General features: G+C 46.1%; 1 protein-coding gene across 1 annotated transcript in view; it reads right to left on the bottom strand.

Moving 5' to 3' along the window:
• Positions 1-1,774: 1,774 nt before the first annotated feature.
• The window catches only part of LOC129859557 (aryl hydrocarbon receptor-like), an 81,223-nt gene continuing 62,809 nt past the window's right edge, over positions 1,775-20,188 (bottom strand). The window contains exons 3-13 of the mRNA XM_055929453.1: positions 16,371-16,516; positions 13,357-13,446; positions 10,640-10,763; positions 9,972-10,117; positions 9,535-9,737; positions 8,068-8,177; positions 7,708-7,849; positions 7,374-7,599; positions 6,935-7,164; positions 4,414-5,965; positions 1,775-3,964 (exon numbers count right to left, since the gene is read on the bottom strand). Of these exons, the coding sequence (XP_055785428.1) occupies positions 3,851-3,964; positions 4,414-5,965; positions 6,935-7,164; positions 7,374-7,599; positions 7,708-7,849; positions 8,068-8,177; positions 9,535-9,737; positions 9,972-10,117; positions 10,640-10,763; positions 13,357-13,446; positions 16,371-16,516 (3,083 nt within the window). The 3' untranslated portion in view covers positions 1,775-3,850. The remainder of the gene's footprint in view (positions 3,965-4,413; positions 5,966-6,934; positions 7,165-7,373; positions 7,600-7,707; positions 7,850-8,067; positions 8,178-9,534; positions 9,738-9,971; positions 10,118-10,639; positions 10,764-13,356; positions 13,447-16,370; positions 16,517-20,188) is intronic.

Raw genomic sequence — 20,188 nt, 5'->3', positions numbered from 1 at the left:
TCTAAGTCAGGTAGGAGACCTGGGCCAGCTCCCTGTGCTTACCGTGGAGAGAGAGGGACCGGGCAGGCACCGTGTTATGCCGTGAGGCGCACGGTGCGCAGGCATAGCCCGGTGCGGTACATAGCAGTGCCTCGTATCGGCCGGGCTAGAGTGGGCATCGAGCCAGGTGCCATGAAGCCGGCTCAGCGCATCTGGTCTCCAGTGCGTCTCCTCGGGCCGGGGTACATGGCACCAGCCCTACGCATGGTGTCCCCGGTTCGCCAGCACAGCCCAGTGCGGGCGATTCCACCCCGCACTGGCCTGGCTACGGGGAGCATTCGGCCAGGTAGGGTTGGGCAGGCTCGGTGCTCAAGACCTCCAGTGAGCCTCCACGGTCCGGTCTATCCGGTGCCTCCTCCACGTACCAGACCTTCGGTGGCAGCCCCACACACCAGGCTGTCTCTCCGTTTCCTTCCTCCAGGTGCTCCCGTCTGTCCAGCACTGTCAGAGTCTCCCACCTGTCCAGCGCCGCTTGAGCCGCCCGTCTGTCCAGCACCGCCTGAGCTGTCCTCCTGTCCAGCGCCGCCTGAGCCGCCCGTCTGTCCAGCGCCGCCTGAGCTGCCCTTCAGTCCGGAGCTGCCCTTCAGTCCGGAGCTGCCCTTCAGTCCGGAGCTGCCCCTCAGTCCGGAGCTGCCCCTCACTGCCCCTCCGTCCGGAGCTGCCCTCAGTCCGGAGCTGCCCCTCAGTCCAGAGGCGCTCCTCAGTCCAGTGGGGCCTTTAATTAGGGTCCTCGGTCCAAGGTCGGAGGCGAGGGTCGCCGCTCTAAAGAGGCCAATGAAGAGGGCAATGACTATGGTGGAGTGGGGTCCACGTCCCGCGCCAGAACCGCCACCGCGGACAGATGCCCACCCAGACCCTCCCCTATAGGTTTAGGTTTTGCGGCCGGAGTCCGTATTCAGACGGGCCTGGACATGTACTGGCTTAAGCAGGGGTACACGTCTGGCACTGCAGGATTTGAGTCCCTGGCGGCGTAGTGTGTTACTGATGGTAGGCTTTGTAACTTTGGACCCAGCTCTCTGCAGGTCATTCACTAGGTCCCCCTGTGTGGTTCTGGGATTTTTGCTCACCGTTCTTGTGATCATTTTGACCCCACGGGGTGAGATCTTGCGTGGAGCCCCAGATCGAGGGAGATTATCAGTGGTCTTGTATGTCTTCCATTTCCTAATAATTGCTCCCACAGTTGATTTCACAGGGGGACCTAGTGAATGACCTGCAGAGAGCTGGGTCCAAAAGATCTGGAGTGGTCTAGCCAGTCTCCAGATCTCAACCCCATAGAAAATCTTTGGAGGGAGTTGAAAGTCCGTGTTGCCCAGCAACAGCCCCAAAACATCACTGCTCTAGAGGAGATTTGCATGGAGGAATGGGCCAAAATACCAGCAACAGTGTGTGAAAACCTTGTGAAGACTTACAGAAAACGTTTGACCTCTGTCATTGCCAACAAAGGGTATATAACAAAGTATTGAGATAAACTTTTGTTATTGACCAAATACTTATTTTCCACCATAATTTGCAAATAAATCCATAAAAAATCCTACAATGTGATTTTCTGGATTTTTTTTTCTCATTTTGTCTGTCATAGTTGAAGTGTACCTATGATGAAAATTACAGGCCTCTCTCATCTTTTTAAGTGGGAGAACTTGCACAATTGGTGGCTGACTAAATACTTTTTTGCCCCACTGTACATGTAAATGTACTTGTCGAGTAAAAGTGATTCTGATAAGAACAGACAAACCTGTGAAAAGTCATTAAACCTCTTTAATAATGTGGAGATGAAGTATAATTGAGACGTAAGCGCCATGGCTGACACATTGTTAGATGCAGAAAAACAACAACAAAAGCCACAAGGTGTATATTTATCAATACTGTTCTGAGGAAACAGGTCAAAAAAGGTTTTACAGACATGAACTGTTCTGTGTGCAGAAAACATTACGTATAAAATAGTGTATAATAATAGGTGTGAATCTTATAAAGGCCACATTACTTAAAAATACAAATGAAAAATAGTATGTACACATTAAAATGGTACTGCATATAGAAAGACGCCTTGGCCTCAGTGCAATAGTTATAGTGCCTACATTGTGCAGAAGCATGCAGACAAGAATACAGACAAATATACTTTCAATATGGACACTTACGGTGTTCATTATCGATTCTGTATTTTTGTACGATTTTTGAAAGCACCCGATCTCCCTAGAATACATTGAATAATCCACATTGAATTGGATCATTGATCATTCTGAAACTGTAGCTGCCAATACTGTATTACTTCCCTGTAGAACTGCAGGGCAATAAAATAATTAATGAAGGAAATGAAAGTGAAAGATATTCCCACATAGGCATATCAACAATGCAGTTTGAACAGTGGCTCTACTTTTTCTTTTCAAATTGACTGGTGATTATATGCTTTTCCATGACTGGTTAATTGGTTTCCTATCTGCATATTTATGCAAATTAGGCACTTAAACTATCTGATGCATTTCTGCATGAATACTTTAGCAAGGCACCTCCCCTTCTTGGGTGTTTTGTATCAATAGAAGCACAATAGAAGCAAATAAAACTGCAGCTGCACAGGATTCCCACTGGGCACAGACATCAATTCAACATTTATTCCAAGTTGGTTCAACAATTTCATTGAAATGACGTGGAAACAACGTTTATTCAACCATTGTGTGCCCAGTGGGACACTTCACAAAATATCAGAAAAGAAAAAACTGGCTCAATTACATATTTATGGTTTTGGTTAAATGCTTATAAAAATACAAAAGATGCATTTTTTTCAACAAACGAAACAAAGCTGAGTAAATAAATGTATTTTTGTTGTTGTTGTCATTACATTCTGATTAGCATATCTTGTTGTAATAATAGGCTGATATCAAAATGGAGCATGGTTTGTGATGCAAGAACATGTGGCAAGTCTCAAAGGTCATCACAAGGGAAACTGTGTTTAAATTTTCATTCAGGCCATTGAAGTATTATGATTGCTGGGGAATAGCATTCGATACAGCTTAAACTGTATATCATTCATACATACATATTGTACAGTACGTAACGATATCCATCCTGTCCATAATATCATATGCCAACATATTTAGCGTTTTCCAAATGCAAACACTCTTCTTCTTGCCCGTATGGTCATACTGTAGTCAATTTACCAGGCATCCACTATCTCACCTTCGTCTAGATCCTATATATTCAAATGCATTTCAGGATTTTAAAAAACAACTTAAAAGTAATCCCAGGAATCTCATTCAACGTGTTCTCTCTTTTTCCCTATTACTGCTTACTTCATTATCTTTCGTCTTTCCTTTCCAAAATCTTCTGGCAATTCTTTAGAGGCACAATTCAAACGGGGGGCACAACTCAAAACAACCAATAAATATATTCTGTCTTTCCTCCACATCCACCAGACGTGAGTGTACGTCTGAAATGGCACTCTATTCCCTATATAGTGCACTACTTTTAACCAGGGCATGCACACCCAAGGTGAAAGCAAGTCGAGGAGGAGCTCCAGTGACAGTCAGTCTGGTTGCAGAAGAAAAATAAGCCACACGACCCTCTGGTCCAAACGCCTTGTATCTTGCATCCAAACATTCAATTTGAGACGCATAGAAGAAAAATGAAGGAAGCCATCTTGGCCAGTCTCCTTGGTGAAGTAAGGCATTGTGGTGGTAGAATCCCCAAAGGCACCTGGTTGTGTGAGTCTGTATGTGTCCGTGTATTTATTTGTTTAACGAAGACGGCTCATCATCAGTATCTTAACAAATTCCATTCTGCCGCGGAAAAGGCGGGTTCTTCCTCCTTGTAGAACCTTCTAGAAGTCGCAACAGTTGGTTTGATTGTTCTCTGAGAAGTATGTGGTTCCGTTGGGGAGGGGCAGGGGCGGGAACTGGAACGACATGTTTTCCTCCATTGGACAGTTTGTGACCTGGATGGTAAATAATGGACCAATTAGGAAGAAGTTAGCCACAACAGATCAGAAAGACAAGGGGATGATGTAATGCATGCAACCCACAGCAAATTGTGCTTGTTTGAGTGCTTTTAAAATCCTCATTATACCCTTGTCAAAGAAACCACCAACAATGGACAAAGAAAATCTTCACATTTGTGTATAAGTACATACAACAGAGTAATTAGCTCTAAATGCTTCAATATACGTCAAAGACAAATATGAAACAGATACCTTCTTCCCAAAGGCCCCTTCGTGGCTCGTAATAATTGTCCTACTAGTAAAACCCTAAACACTGGTGCAATTAGAAACACTGTAATCTGGTTGTAATAACGAAACAAGTCTCCCTTGAAAAATAGGTATTTTTACCTCAATGGGACAATCTGTTAAAAATAAAGGTTACATTAAAACACTGGTGCCTGTATTACCTGTGTCTGCCCGTTGCAGTTGAGGTACTGCTGCTGGACCAGCAGGCTGTCTGGTGTGAGGCCCCCAGGGGTTAGACCAGGCCCCACCTGACAGGACAGAGGGCTGATGTTGGTGTCACCTTGTGGGATTGCCGAGGACCCCACGATGGGCCCGCTGGAGTTCCTCTGGAAGTAGCAGGAGGCCTGGGAGGGACTGTGGTCGTGGAGGGGGGCCGTGGCCCTCTGACAGGAGGATGGGACCAGGGAACCAAGGGCCGTGTTGGGGTTTAAACAGACCCTGTTGACAGGAACCGAGGGGGAGTTGGTGCTGCTGAACATGCAGCTGTTGGAAGAGACGAAAGGAGGGGTGACGGCAGCAGAGGTCTTTTGAGGCCTGTACTGGCCTGATATTGTTTGATCGCTGTTGTAGTTCTGGGCCTGAGAGTTCTGCTGTGGATGGGCCTCGAGCCCAGGGATGGGGAGCTGGGGAGCAATTTGGAAGTCAGACACCTGGTTGTTATAAAAGCTGCCCATGACATTGTGTTGGTGTCCATTTTGTTGGTGTAACATCGTGGGAAGCATTTTCTGCTGCTGCTGTTGTTGGGTTTGCAGGGAAAAGTGTCCTTGTAGGCAGCTAGCCGGGTTGGGATCTAGAATGATGTCTTTTGGTTGATTTGAAATATTCTGGGAAAAGGTTTCCAACAGGGTGTCGGCCACCATGTTGGTATTGGGCATGGAGGAGGGCAAGGGCATCCACATGGTTTCCTGACCGGGCACTGCAAAGGGATCTGATTGGCTTATGGAGCTCTGGTCCTGGAATCTCATTAGCTGATCATTCGTGTTCCACCCCAGCAGCTGGCTCTGGATTGGCAGACCCATAGCAGCAGGGATGACCTGAGTGGCAGAGCTCCGATTGGCAATGCCTGACTGCATCTGTTGTCTCAGGGAATAAGACGCGAGCCCGTTACCAGGGCTGGACAGGATCGGAGAGGCCTGGAGGCCTTGCTGTCTACCTTTGGCTTGGTTCTGCCGCACCTGGGCACAGGAGCCAGTCAGGGAAGGGTTAAAGGCCAGCGGGTTAGCGTTGCTCTCCAGGCCCAGGTTCTTTCCCAGGGATTGGGCAAAGGTGTTCCTGGAGGAAGCCTGCTGGAGTGTGTGGCCGTTCAATCCCATCTGAGAGCCCATGTGTGTCAGCTTCATCATGCCCCGAACGTTACTCACTGTTTCAGCCGCACTCAAGCCTCCCATCCCAAGCAACTGGTTCTGCTGGGGATCAACCCCCCAGTTGAAGCCCTTTCCTCCAGGCATCATGGTATTGCCCTGCAGGTCGACATTTGTAAGACACTCTGGGACCTCCAGGACGGGGTTGTTGACACTGACGGACCCCAGCATTGAGCCCAGATGCTCGGGCATCTTGAGTCCTCCGTTCTCCTTGAAGAGATGTTCCTCCACATATGACAGGATGTCATGGTTGAGGATGTCATCAAGGTCCTCAGACATCTCACAGTTGCTGGAGCTCATCTTCAGCAGAGTGTTCTCCCAGTCCTTCAGCTCTGTGGGGTCCACATCCAGGCTGTAACAAGATAAGATCAGATAAGGTTCACTTCCAGGCTGCAATCAAATCAAATCCAACTTTATTTGTATAGCACATTTCATACAAGCTACAGTATAGCAATACAATACAATGTGCTTCACATCATTTTTTGAAATAGATACAATAAATAATAGAAAATAGATGGTAATTTTCCATTAACAAAAATTGTGTGACTTGTTTCAGCTCTGAAAGTATTTTTGTGGTAGTACAAGAAGTTTAAACATTTTACTTAAGTGAAGCAGTGAAATATATTCAAAGTTTAATTTATTAAAATATCTGGTCTGATTACTTTGATAGACTATGTCAACCTCGTTACTTTGGACTGTGGGGCACATATTTAATCACAAACAATTACACTAAGACTACTACACTTTTACTCATAAGGAATTAGATATGTTTAAGGTTATCATTTGGAGAGAGAAGTATGATGATGCATCTAGTGGAAGAAGTTTAGAAGTTTGTTAGTGAGGAAAACATGTTGCGGTAGTTGAAGAAGTAAAAAAAATTAAAGGTTGAGTAAGTTCTGTCCACAAATGTACCCACATTTTCATTATATGTAAATAGTTACATACTTCTCCCTATTAGCTGAAATTGTATTTTTTCAAAGCTATTTTAGCTGTCATGTTAGCTGTTCGGTCCGAACAAATTCACAAATTTGTGGCGCTATGCAGAAGTTGACTCCCTCCAGGCACATGTTGCTAGGCAACCCCCCTACACTTGCCTAGGCAGGCCTGCTCCCTCTGTGGCTAAAGCCAGTGTGAGAAACGTGCTAACAAACGTTTGTGCTGTGCAACTAAATAAATACTGCACTCTGACACACAAAACCTACCTATTTGCTATAGTCATGATAGTGTTGCTAGACAAAGCAACTACTTTCACCTTTCAATTTTATAATCTACTATTGTTTTTTATTCATTTCTATCATTTATTTTATAGTAGAAGTCAAACCTTGAACACAGGCTGTTGTCCCCGATGATCTGCTGCAGTGTTTCCATCAGGTCCTGGACAGTGGACTCCTCCCTGATGCCCGCGTCCGGCTTGGGCATAGTGTGGTGTTGGGACTGCCAGGAATCACCAGGCACGTTGGCCATTGCGTGGCTGTTGCTGAAGGCCTGGTCTTCCCAGGAGCTTAGCTCCTGAGGGTTGGGGGGGTCGCTGGAGGGCTCGCTGGGGCTGGTCTGTATGGATGAATAAATATATTCAATTAATAAAATACTGTTCGTGTCAAGTCATCCTTAGCGACCCATCCCTTACGGGATTATTTGACACATTGTCAGTGTTCAAAATGGCAACCTATTCCCTACATAGTATACTAGAGACCTATGGGCCCTGGTCAAACATAGTGCATAATATAGGGAATACGGTAAAACAGAGTAAATTGCTGTACCTGCATATAGACGGACTGGTCCTGCCTCAGCATGGAGCCCAGCATTGAGTCGGGGTCCAGGGCCATTTCTTCGGCCATCTTCCTGATCTTAGGGCCCTTGCTCTGGGTTGGAACGTCAGCTACGTCCAGAGAGGGGCCCACCTCGTAGAGAACAGCTTCCCCAGTGGCGAAGTTAAAGGGCAGCTGGAGTCTCCGCTGGCGAAGCTGCTCCTCACCCTCCTTATTTCTTGAGGAATAAAAAGGAGAGTGTTAGAACAAAATAGAATAGAGTGTACAGCAGAGTACAGAGCAGAGTAATCTTGGATTGGATTGTCCAGATGAGGACTCTACTCACGATAACGGTCTCTGTCTGACCATGATGAAGTCGGGCCTCCCTCCCTTGTAGATCAGTCTGGCGTTAGCCTGAACCCAGATCCACACACCATTCTTGGCCAGGAGCCTAAACACAGTCAGACCACTCTCACCTGTCTTTATCACTAAGGAGGGAAACAGACACGAGGGAACTGTCAACAACAGGGACGGGTACAGCAAATACAGAGAACTCATTCGTTTTTGTTCATTTCATTCATTCGTGGTTTAATCCATTTGTGAGTTCAGTCATTCATTCATTCGTCCGTTCAATCACTCGTTAGTTAATTCAAACATCCAAAGAGGAAAGTTGTAATATTAATTGGGAAACGTGATAACGACTTACTTCTGACATGGTTGTCGGCACAGTACATCATGTCAGCAGCGTGGATGAACTGGTATCCAGAGCCTCTCATACACAACTCCAGCTCAGTGTAGCCCAGAACCACCTTCCCTCTGACACACAATAACGCACAGGAGGAATAACATCAGAAACACTCGCTAATTGCTCAGTTTCTTTCGGTTCTCTACAGTTTGTGGTTACTATTCATAGTAACGTTCATGAATAAGTCATCACAAATGCTTATAAATCATTTAGAAATGAATGTCAATGTTATAATGCACACAAAGGAATAACGTCATCTTAAGTTAGATATACACTACGTGGCCAAAAGTATGTGGACACCCGCTCGTCAAACATCTCATTCCAAAATCATGGGCGTTAATATGGAGTTGGTCCCCCCCTTTGCTGCTATAACAGCCTCTACTCTTATGGGAAGGCTTTCCACTAGATCTTGGAACATTGCTGCAGGGATTTGCTTGCATTCAGACACAAGAGCATTAGTGAGGTCGGGCAGTGATATTGGCCGATTAGGCCTGGCTCGCAGTCAGCGTTCCAATTCATCCCAAAGGTGTTCGATGGGGTTAAGGTCAGGGCTCTGTGCAGGCCAGTCAAGTTCTTCCACATCGATCTCGACAAACTATTTCTGTATTGACCTCGCCTTGTGCAAGGAGACATTGTCATGTCAGGAAAGGGCCTTCCCCAAGCTGTTGTCACAACGTTGGAAGCACAGAATTGCCTAGAATGCCACTGTATGATGTAGCGTTAAGAACTCTCTTCACTGGAACTAAGGGGCCTAGCCCAAGACATGACAAACAGCTCCAGACCATTATGCCTCCTCCACCAAACTTTACAGTTGGCACTATGCATTGGGGCAGGTAGTGTTCTCCTGGCATCCGCCAAACCGAGATTCATCCGTCGGACTGCCAGATGGTGAAGCGTGATCCATCACTCCAGAGAACGCATTTCCTCTGCTCCAGAGATCAATGGTGGCAAGCTTAGGCTTGTGTACGGCTGCTCGGCCATGGAAACCCATTTCATGAAGCTCCCTACGAACAGTTATTGTGCGGACGTTGCTTCCAGAGGCAGTTTAGAACTCGGTAGTGTGTGTTGCAACTGAGGACAGGTGATTTTTTTGTGCTGCGCGCTTCAGCACTCAACGGTCCCGTTCTGTGAGCTTGTGTGGCCTACTACTTTGCAGCTAATCCTTTGTTGTTCCTAGACGTTTCCACTTCACAATAACAGCACTTACAGTTGACTGGGGCAGAAATTTGACGAACTGACTTGTTGAAAGTCACTGAGCTCTTCAGTACGGGCCATTCTACTACCAATGTTTGTCTATGGAGATTGCATGGCGATGTGCGCGATTTTATACACTTGTCAGCAACGGGTGTGGCTGAAATTGCCGAATCCACTAAGGGATGTGCACATACTGTAGTGTACTTTAATAATAACACTGGATGGGAGTGTTACCGTGTATCAACATTAATGGGGGTGAAGTCCAGCTTGTGTTTGGTCTGGAATATAAGTGTCTTGGTCCTGATCTCCAGGATAGAGGGGGTCTGGATGGGGGTAGCCACCACGAACAGGGCCAGCTGGGGATGGTCTAAGGTCCCGTCATCTGACATCTTGTTCTGGCCATGGAGGTACTTCAGACGCCCATTGAAGTTTAGGGCCTGGAGTTGAGACACAGGGAAACGAGGAGGAAAGGTAAGGGACTTCTCAATCTGTGTGATCACATGAGGATAAACATAAATCCTAAATACAACTACACCAAGGTAAGTTTTTGTTTTGCGTATTGCCTCATTCTGTGGAGGCAAATGTATTTTAACCACTACTACTAATACAAAGTGAATCTGTAGACGTTAGGCCTCTTGACGTGTGGGGTTGGACTGTTCGTTTTACTGTACCAGGAAGCCAGAGGAGTTGTCGAGGAGACAGCGGAAGCGACAGACGAAGTTCCTCTCCAGGAAGGAGGAGTTCTCAGGGGGAATGTGCTGCGGGTTGTAGCTCACGATGTTGCTGGTGATGTCACTGCTGTTGTTAGGCTGCAAGCCTACAGTACACACAGTTACGGTACAGACAAATGTATGTTTAAATATATGTTATATTTTAGTCATTTATTAGACACTCTTATCCAGAGTAACTTACACGAGCAATTAGGGTTAAGTGCCTTGCTCAAGGGCACATTTTTCACGAAGTTGTCTCTGGGATTCAAACCAGTGACCTTTCAGTTACTGGCCCAATGCTTTTAACAGCGAGGCCGCCTGTTTATTATCCTGTATATTCAGCTAACTATACAAAACGTTTTTTCAATTAACATCAAATCTTTCCACAAAGGTTGGCTTAGTCCACGTGTCAAAGTCATTCCACGGAGGGCCGAGTGTCCATCATTGCTGAATTAAGGTCACTAATTAGTAAGGAACTCCCTTCACCTGGTTGTCTAGGTCTTAATTGAAAGGAAAAACCCAAAACCCGCTGACACTCGGCACTCCGTGTAATGAGTTCGACACCCCTGGCGTAGGCAGTCGAAAACCAGGGTGTGAGTACTAACATAGCAGACTAGTGTATTACTCACTCTTTGTTGTCCCTGGCTCTGTATCAAACTGGTTGGGGTTAAGGGCGAAGTGGAGTTGACGTCTGAACAAGGCCCTGTCGTCCGTGTGGATCAACTCAAACACACTCTGGTGGACCACATCTGACTGTGGGAGACAGGACAAAGAGGGAGACAAGAGTGTAAAAAACGATATACAACAACTACAGTACAGACTCGAGAGGAATATATGAAGTGCATGAGATTCAGACATTTCCAAATGTCTCCTGGGAATACGAACTAACAGGTGCTGCCCTCTAGTGGTTTGGAAGCCTTAATACTCCACTGTCTGCTTCTTTCAATGTTTTGTGGGGAGGGGAAAGGAGTGGGATGGGTTGTACATCTCTCGTTAAAGAGCAAAGCTCACCAGGTGCAGAGGCACAAACAACCCCCATATTCCAAGAGGACTCTCTGTGTACGTACGTGTGTGTTGTTTGGAGCATGAGTCATCAACGTATTAAAAAACATATTCATTAGAGCCTCTCTCTTGGAGTGTAACGTCTGTCTTTAGGCTAGTGACCTGGCCATGCACCGTGTGTGTGTGTGTGTGTGTGTGTGTACTGTAAGCAGGGGTGAACGTAGATTTAATTTCTTCCCAGTACGGGACGTCCTACAGTGAGGGAAAAAAGTATTTGATCCCCTGCTGATTTTGTACGTTTGCCCACTGACAAAAAAATGAACCTTCAGCAACAAAGGAGTGGCTCAAGAAGAAGCACATTAAGGTCCTGGAGTGGCCTAGCCAGTCTCCAGACCTTAATCCCATAGAAAATCTGTGGAGGGAGCTGAAGGTTCGAGTTGCCAAACGTCAGCCTCGAAACCTTAATGACTTGAAGAAGATCTGCAAAGAGGAGTGGGACAAAATCCCTCCTGAGATGTGTGCAAACCCGGTGGCCAACTACAAGAAACGTCTGACCTCTATGATTGCCAACAAGGGTTTTGCCACCAAGTACTAAGTCATGTTATGCAGAGGGGTCAAATACTTATTTCCCTCATTAAAATGCAATTCAATTCAGAACATTTTTGACATGCGTTTTTCTGGATTTTGTTGTTGTTATTCTGTCTCTCACTGTTCAAATAAACCTACCATTAAAATTATAGATTGATCATTTCTTTGTCAGTTGGCAAACGTACAAAATCAGCAGGGGATCAAATACTTTTTTCCCTCACTGTATGTGTGCACACGCTTATGGGCCTAATCATAGAATTTTACCGGGATGCCGTACCGGACCGCCTGCACAGAGGGCAAGCAGTGCTTCTGGGCCCAATGTGCCAAGCGGCAGTCACGCTACACTTTATTGTTCCCAGCACACATGACTCATGTGTTTTCCCATTCCCTTCGATCCATTAATGGCTCCGCCATGAAAAAAAACACCGAGAACGTAGGTCTGACGGAGAGAGAGCTGTGTGATTAGATGCTCGTTCTCTTTTCCCTTTTCTCCCTTAGGCTTCCTAAAAAACGTGTACTTGGCCTCAGTCAAGGTCTCTCCCTGGGAATGATGTGTGTGTGTGTGTGCACGGAACGAGAGTTTGGAGTTTGTTTGTCGATGAACTTCTGACTTATAAACACATCCATTTAAACATGGTCTGTATAAATGTCTGTGATGGGATGGAGAGCCAAGGCCATATGAATCTCAACTCCATGCACTCTGCTTCCGATTATAGCCTTGCTACTTCAGTTATGACTGATATGCTATGGGGATGATCTAAGTTGAGGCGTCACATTAGAATGTCCAACAAGGTCAGCTGGCCAGCAAATTATCCAACTGTTACAATATTGACATTTCTCTTTAGTGTATATATATGATGGCGTAATTAGCTAGGTAGTTGATATGGGCTGCCATGAGGTGACATGTATGATACCATTAGCTAGCTAGGTGATACGGCTACTATGAGGTGACATGTATGATAACATTAGCTAGCTAGGTGATACGGCTACTATAAGCTGACATGTAGGATACCATTAGCTAGCTAGGTGATACGGCTACTATGAGGTGACATGTAGGATACCATTAGCTAGCTAGGTGATACGGCTACTATGAGGTGACATGTATGATACCATTAGCTAGCTAGGTGATACGGCTACTATAAGCTGACATGTATGATACCATTAGCTAGCTAGGTGATATTGGATGCTATGAGGTGACATGTATGATACTATTAGCTAGCTAGGTGATACGGCTACTATGAGGTGACATGTAGGATACCATTAGCTAGCTAGGTGATACAGCTACTATGAGGTGACATGTATGATACCATTAGCTAGCTAGGTGATACGGCTACTATAAGCTGACATGTATGATACCAATAGCTAGCTAGGTGATATTGGATGCTATGAGGTGACATGTATGATACCATTAGCTAGCTAGGTGATACGGCTGCAATAAGCTGACATGTATGATACCATTAGCTAGCTAGGTGACACGGCTACTATAAGCTGACATGTATGATACCATTAGCTAGCTAGGTGATATTGGATGCTATGAGGTGACATGTATGATACCATTAGCTAGCTAGGTGATACGGCTACTATAAGCTGACATGTTGGATACCATCAGCTAGCTAGGTGATGCGGTTGCTATGAGGTGACTTGAAATGTACCTACATAGGGTCTTGAATAACCCATACATAACACATTTATAAGCAGTATATGCATAATGTGGGTCTGTGTGTCAGTCAGTGTGGATCAAAAGGCCCTATTGTACCTGGTGGAAGCCTAGGTAGTCCTGAACAGTAGGAGAGGAGTAGAACACGTATCCCTCCGCCGTGACCACAAGCACAAAACCGTTCAGGGCCTAGAGACACAGAGAGGCACAGTCAGACAAAAATAAACACTATGAACTTACTATTTATGAACTTAATAGTATTATATTATTATGAAGTTAACACATGTTCATACTTCACACGTCAAACAAGACACACTTCGTTATTTGACATGAAGATGGGCAAATAAACTTAAACTGAAAGAAAGAAGAATGAATTCCATGACGTAGTGAATGATAAGGGGCAATAAGCGAGTCAAATTAAATTAGAGGAGGAATTCTGGTCGGCTGTTGAAGGAGGGAGAAGTAGCCATGGTGTGTGTGTGTGTATGTGTTTGTTCAGGTTTGGGTAATCATCCCATGTAATTAGCCATTCCTTTGTTCAGGTGTTAAATGTGACAATACAACGGAGCAGGGGGGAATATAGCTTCTTGTCACGCACAGGATCCTGGACCTTGTAAACAATAGACCACCAGAGTGTGTGTGTGTGTGTGTGTGTGTGTGTGTGTGTGTGTGTGTGTGTGTGAGAGAGAGAGAGAGAGAGAGAGAGAGAGAGAGAGAGAGAGAGAGAGAGAGAGAGAGAGAGAGAGAGAGAGAGAGAGAGAGAGAGAGAGAGAGAGAGAGAGAGAGAGAGAGAGAGAGAGAGAGAGAGAGAGAGAGAGAGAGAGACAGAGAGAGAGAGAGACAGAGAGAGAGAGAGACAGAGAGAGAGAGAGACAGAGAGAGAGAGAGACAGAGAGAGAGAGAGACAGAGAGACAGAGAGACAGAGAGACAGAGAGACAGACAGACAGAGAGAGAGAGAGAGAGAGAGAGAGAGAGAGAGAGAGAGAGAGAGAGAGAGAGAGAGAGAGAGAGGAGAGAGAGAGAGAGAGAGAGGAGAGAGAGAGAGAGAGAGAGAGACAGAGAGAGAGAGACAGAGAGAGAGACAGAGAGAGAGAGAGACAGAGAGAGAGAGAGACAGAGAGAGAGAGACACAGAGAGAGAGAGAGACAGAGAGAGAGAGAGACAGAGAGAGAGAGAGACAGAGAGAGACAGAGAGAGAGAGACAGAGAGAGAGAGAGAGAGAGACAGAGAGAGAGAGAGACAGAGAGAGAGAGAGACAGAGAGACAGAGAGAGAGAGAGACAGAGAGAGAGAGAGACAGAGAGAGAGAGAGACAGAGAGAGAGAGAGACAGAGAGAGAGAGAGACAGAGAGAGAGAGAGACAGAGAGAGAGAGAGACAGAGAGAGAGAGAGACAGAGAGAGAGAGAGACAGAGAGAGAGAGAGACAGAGAGAGAGAGAGACAGAGAGAGAGAGAGACAGACAGACAGACAGACAGACAGACAGACAGACAGACAGTACACACACGGTATAACTGGAGCAGGAGGTTTCCCTCGGAAAACGTGACCGCATCCCCAGAGATTGTGGTGGTTGTTAAATGTAAAAACATTTTTACAAATGAAGCATTTGTGTTACAAACGAAGCATTTGTGTTTAGGGAGTTCTCCAGATCAGAGGCAGCAGGGATGTTCTCTTGATAAGTGCGTGAATTGGAACATTTTCATATTCTGCTAAGCATTAAAAATGTAATGACTACTTTTGGGTGTCAGGGAAAATGTATGAAGTAAAAAGTACTATATTTTCTTTAGGGATGTAGTGAAGTAAAAGTAAAAGTAGTCAAAAATATAAATAGTAAAGTAAAGTACAGATACCCCAAAAAACAACTTAAGTAGTGCTTTAAAGTATTTTTACTTAAGTACTTTACACCACTGTGTGTGTGTTTGAGGGTAATAGTGAGTGATTCTAACCCACCTACTCCAATTAGTTCCAGAAAAAGACTACAGGACAACAGACGATAACGTGGTTTGTAACATCTTCACGATATATGCTCCCAGATTGCACTGAACAAGTTTTCTGCATGGTGAATCAACCACATTGTGAAACACAGTGAAAAAACTATCCCCATGAATCTTTGTCTGGTGTTTAGTGGATTTACTGTAGTCACCAGGACAGTGACTGGGGAAGACAGTTAAGACTAAACTATAAACTGCCCAGCACTACCAAACTATCAAGGCAGAGAATCAGTCATAAATTAGTCTAGCACCATCCTCCATTAGACCAGTCCCTACTGGAGAGAATAGTGCTGTGTGTGGTCCGCGTTGAGACCTCCCTGGAGATGGCGATGGTTATCTTTAGCAATAAAGCTAATGCTAATGAGAACTAGCATAGCCCTCACTGAGAAATGTGACAGCACACTAACACTCCTAGCATTAGCCCACAATGAGAAATGGGACAGCACGCTAACACTCCTAGCATTAGCCCCCAATGAGAAATGGGACAGTGCTGTCAGAGGCATTGCCCCACGGGTAATGGAATGAGAGTCAAACTCAGGATTTAGTCAGGAGGGCAGGGACTCTGGGTGTTTACTCCAGGAAGATGACTCTATATGTGTGCTTTAGACAAGTGGTTGGATCCGCTTCCTCTTTTTCCCTCCTTTGTTGGCATTGAACATACATGCACGAGAGGTTATCATTTTATGGTGGTTGTCGAAATATCAAAGAGTTTATAATCGGGGATATTTGTTCGAGACTGTATACAGGGCTTCTATATCTATGGTATACAGTATGCGTGATATATAGGCTGATAACGTGAGACAGTAATCCCTAACTCTCGTGAGGTGGAGGAGTTTCGGTCATGTCAAGACGTAAAACAAATCGCTTTTCGTATAACTGGAGGGGGAAGGAGTGAGGTTGGTTTCTTTACATGTAGATGGGCATGAGAGCCGTCATATAGTATGTGTGAGCTGGGGGACAGGTCGGTGCTTGCCCCTCACGTCAGCTAAGCTTCCTCAGGTAAACCCCAGAGGGACAGAGAGAGAGAGAGGCCTAGGGCTGGGGGGAGAGACAGACACAGACAGACAGACAGACAGACAGACAGACAGACAGGCAGACAGACAGACAGTACACACACGGTATACCTGGAGCAGGAGGTTTCCCTCGGAAAACGTGACCGCATCCCCAGAGATTGTGGTGGTTGTGCTCTTCGCTAGAGTGATCTGTCCATTCCCTCCGAACACCACCGCTTTCTCCACCCCCCACCCTGGACCGCCTTTCTTCATGGTCGCTGCAAAACAGAACAGAGAGAGAAACATAACTTCACACCGGCACGCAATCCTGAAAGGCAATAAGTGCCGGACAGTGGGAGAAAGCAGCATGGAACTGACTTCTCAAATACTTTGTTGACATGCTCTCTGCTAACGTCTGTAACTATTTTTCTTCAAATTTTCCCAAACCAATGAGGATAGTAATACAAGCCCAGACACACATGCATACGCACACATCCACACACAACAACAACAGCAGGGGTTGGAGAGAGGGAAGGAGAGCTGCCTCCTACAGCTGCCTCCTAAGGCAGCTTTCCCTCCCTCTCTCCAACCCCTGCTGTTGTTGCTGTGTGTGGTTGTGTGCGTATATGTGTGTGTGTGTTTGTATGTGTGTGTGTGTGTGTGTGTGTGTGTGTGTGTGTGTGTGTGTGTGTGTGTGTGTGTGTGTGTGTGTGTGTGTGTGTGTGTGTCTGGGCTTGTATTACTATCCTTGTCGATACCGGAAATCTTCAAAAGTCACCACAAGGAGGTTAAGGGATAGTAAAAGACAGTCCCCACAAGAACAAAAGGCTATTTTAAGCTTAGTTTAAGGGTTTGGTTTAGGGATAGAATTAGGTAAAGGGTTAGAATTAGGGTTAGGGGTTAAAGGTGGAGTTAAGGTTAGGGTTAGGTTTAGGAAAAAAATTATTTTGAATGTAAACACATTTTGGGTCCCCACAAGGATAGTAAAACATGTGGTGTGTGTGTCTGTGTGCGTGCGTGCGCTTGCTTGCATGTGTCTGTGTGTCAGCCAGGATTGGCTTTGGGCTCATTTGGGACTTAACTTTGACTTCAGACTTAATAGATGGGATTATAAGACCTCCCTCCCAATTTGTGTAACTCCATTTTCTCCTTCCCTTTGTTCATTTGTTTTCATCCCCTGGAGAAGCCCTGACAGCGAGCAAGGCTCATAGGGGACTAAGTACGGGCGTGTACGTCATATGTCTCACCGGGAGACTTGAGACATACTCCAGATGTCCAAAGGCCTCGAATCTATGTTTGTGTCCCCTAAAAGCAGAGCAGCACACATAGCCAATTGTTTTCTGAATTGTCGGTTGCCCTGCGACCATTTCTGTCCATTAGTCTAATATCTCAAAGGTGGTCTTCTTAAAATAGGTCAGAATCGAAAGAGAGAGAGATAGGGAAAGAAAGAGAAAAGGGGAGAGAATGCGAGACGAGAGAGAGAGAGAGAGAGAGGAAGAGAGAGGCTGACAGACAAAGACAGAGTGACAGAGAAGGAGACAAACAAATGGAGGAGACGGACAGTGACAAATAGCTGTACATGCTGGAGTCGGACACACTGGTGACTGACTCCACCAGACTGCAGTCCAGACTGAACCGTAGAGCTCTCGTCTTTCCCGTCTCTCCCCTTCCCCTTTCCCGTCTGTAGCTCCAGACCAGAACAAGAGCCTCCTTGTTCCCACTCGCAGCCTCCCCTCGACCCTCATACCCGGCTGGACACAACACACCCACTGTGCTCAGCCACTTCTGATGAGGGCTGAAAGAGCCGGGGGCTTTCTCTTCCTTCACCACAGATCCCAAATCAATAAAGCATGTTGCTCAGCCTGAACTACAGCTTGGTCTGGGCCTGGCTGGGTTGGTTTGACCTGGCTGGGCTGGGCCTGGCTGGGCTGGCTGGGGGCTGCTTCACCAACACAAATTCTTTCAATCACAGACATAAGTGACTCTCAAAGTACCTTGCTATAAGTCTATAAGTTTCCCAATTGGAATGGGAGTGTGTGGCTGCTTTGTACATTGGCTAGCCCAGAGCAAGCTAGAGAGAGTGGCTGCTGTACATTGGCTAGCCCAGAGCTAGCTAGACAGAGTGGCTGCTGTGCATTGGCTAGCCCAGAGCTAGCTAGAGAGAGTGGCTGCTGTACATTGGCTAGCCCAGAGCAAGCTAGAGAGAGCGGCTGCTGTACATTAGCTAGCCCAGAGCTAGCTTGGGAGAGTGGCTGCTGTACATTGGCTAGCCCAGAGCTAGCTAGACAGAGTGGCTGCTGTACATTGGCTAGCCCAGAGCTAGCTTGGGAGAGTGGCTGCTGTACATTGGCTAGCCCAGAGCTAGCTTGGGAGATTGGCGGCTGTAGGCTACATTAGGCTTGCCTGACAACTCACACTGGATTCTTACGGTGCTCTGTCGTTCACTACATACTTTCATCGTCTGTGGTGACGAGGGGAACGAGGGGTGTTGTACACGAGACAAAGTCAACAGTGATTGGATCGTCTCAAACCAATCAGAGTATCGAAGCCAATGCTTTACCCACGTGTGTTCTGCCTCTGGCCCAACCTATCAGTTTCTGGACCAATCACACAGCCCCGAATGTGTTCGCATTCGATGAAGGGTCGGGGAGGTACTCAGATCCAGACTCATTGCGGAGAAGAAACTAATGTCTGTGGGCGTGAAAGGAGTCTGGGTAGCCAGGCAAACATTAGGCTATAGCACAGAGCTAACCCTGGCTCTGAGGTACAGCCTAAGAGCATTTGGCTGACTGCTATAGTCTACAATGGAGTTAGCTAGAGCCTGTGGTTGCTGTACAGGCTAGCCTGGAGCAAGCTCTGCCCCTGAGGTACGGTCGGCTGCAAGCTGGGTGGGGCGCCCAGTCACTTCCTGTGTGTGTTGTGAGCTACAGGCTGCAGCCAATGCTATTTCTGGACCCTCAGCCGTTATCAAGCCCTCTGTATCACAAGAAGAAGAATTTTGAAAAAAGAAAGGGAGAGAAATCGAGAGAGAGAGCGAGCGAGAGAGAGAGAACAAAAACAACAGTGTTTCTTTCCAGCAACAAAACCCCAAAATACCTTTCCCACAGGACACAGATGTTGGGAGATAATTTTGGGGGAAATGCAAAGTCAAAGGCAAATCATTTAAAAGGACGATGGACTATCAATAAGGCCCAGTAAATTGCAGAGTACTTAACCACGTAGCATACACCAGGGTTAGGATGGAGAGGGAGCGAACGAGAGAGAGAGAGAAAGAGAGAAAAATAAAGAGAGAGAGAGAGAGAGAGGGGCGGGAGGAAGAGAGAGAGAGCACCGTTTCAGGGTTTGGCAGACATGTACAGTATGTGGCTATGCGGTATGGTTACTTTCCCATGTTTGTTCCAGTAATGACTAAGGGAGGAAGAGAAGACAGTGTTTCTATTTGGGCTGACAATGAGGGCTCATGACTTGGTCATGACTGTGGCCCTACAGCTCAGCTGGTAGAGCGGGACGCTTGCAATGCCAGAATAGTGGGTTTGATACTTGGGAGCACTGTACGTAAAATGTATGCAAGCATGACGAAATCACTTTCGATAAAAATGCCTGCTAAGTAGCATATATATGATGTGTAGCTGGCATGTGGACCAGGGAGACTGCTGTTTAATTCAGTGAACCAACTAGAGAGAATATGGGCCAGGGTTCATATTCACAGAGTCTCAGCATCAGAGTGCTGATATAGGATAAATGTTTCCTCTTAGATCATAATGAATATGATTATATATAAAGCACTGAGATGCTTTATGAATACGGGCCCAGAACTCCAATATAGCAGTTGCCTGTTCCACGTAAAGGGAGCCAGCACTGGCAGGACTAGATGTGTTGTGGTGCTGTTATCCTGCTGCTGTTACTGGAGCACAGAGACCAAACCAAACCCGTGGAACAGTTCACTGGGT

Source organism: Salvelinus fontinalis, chromosome 7 (assembly GCF_029448725.1).
Source record: "Salvelinus fontinalis isolate EN_2023a chromosome 7, ASM2944872v1, whole genome shotgun sequence".
NCBI classification, from domain to species: Eukaryota; Metazoa; Chordata; class Actinopteri; order Salmoniformes; family Salmonidae; genus Salvelinus; species Salvelinus fontinalis.
This window is presented reverse-complemented; position numbering and strand designations above follow the sequence as displayed.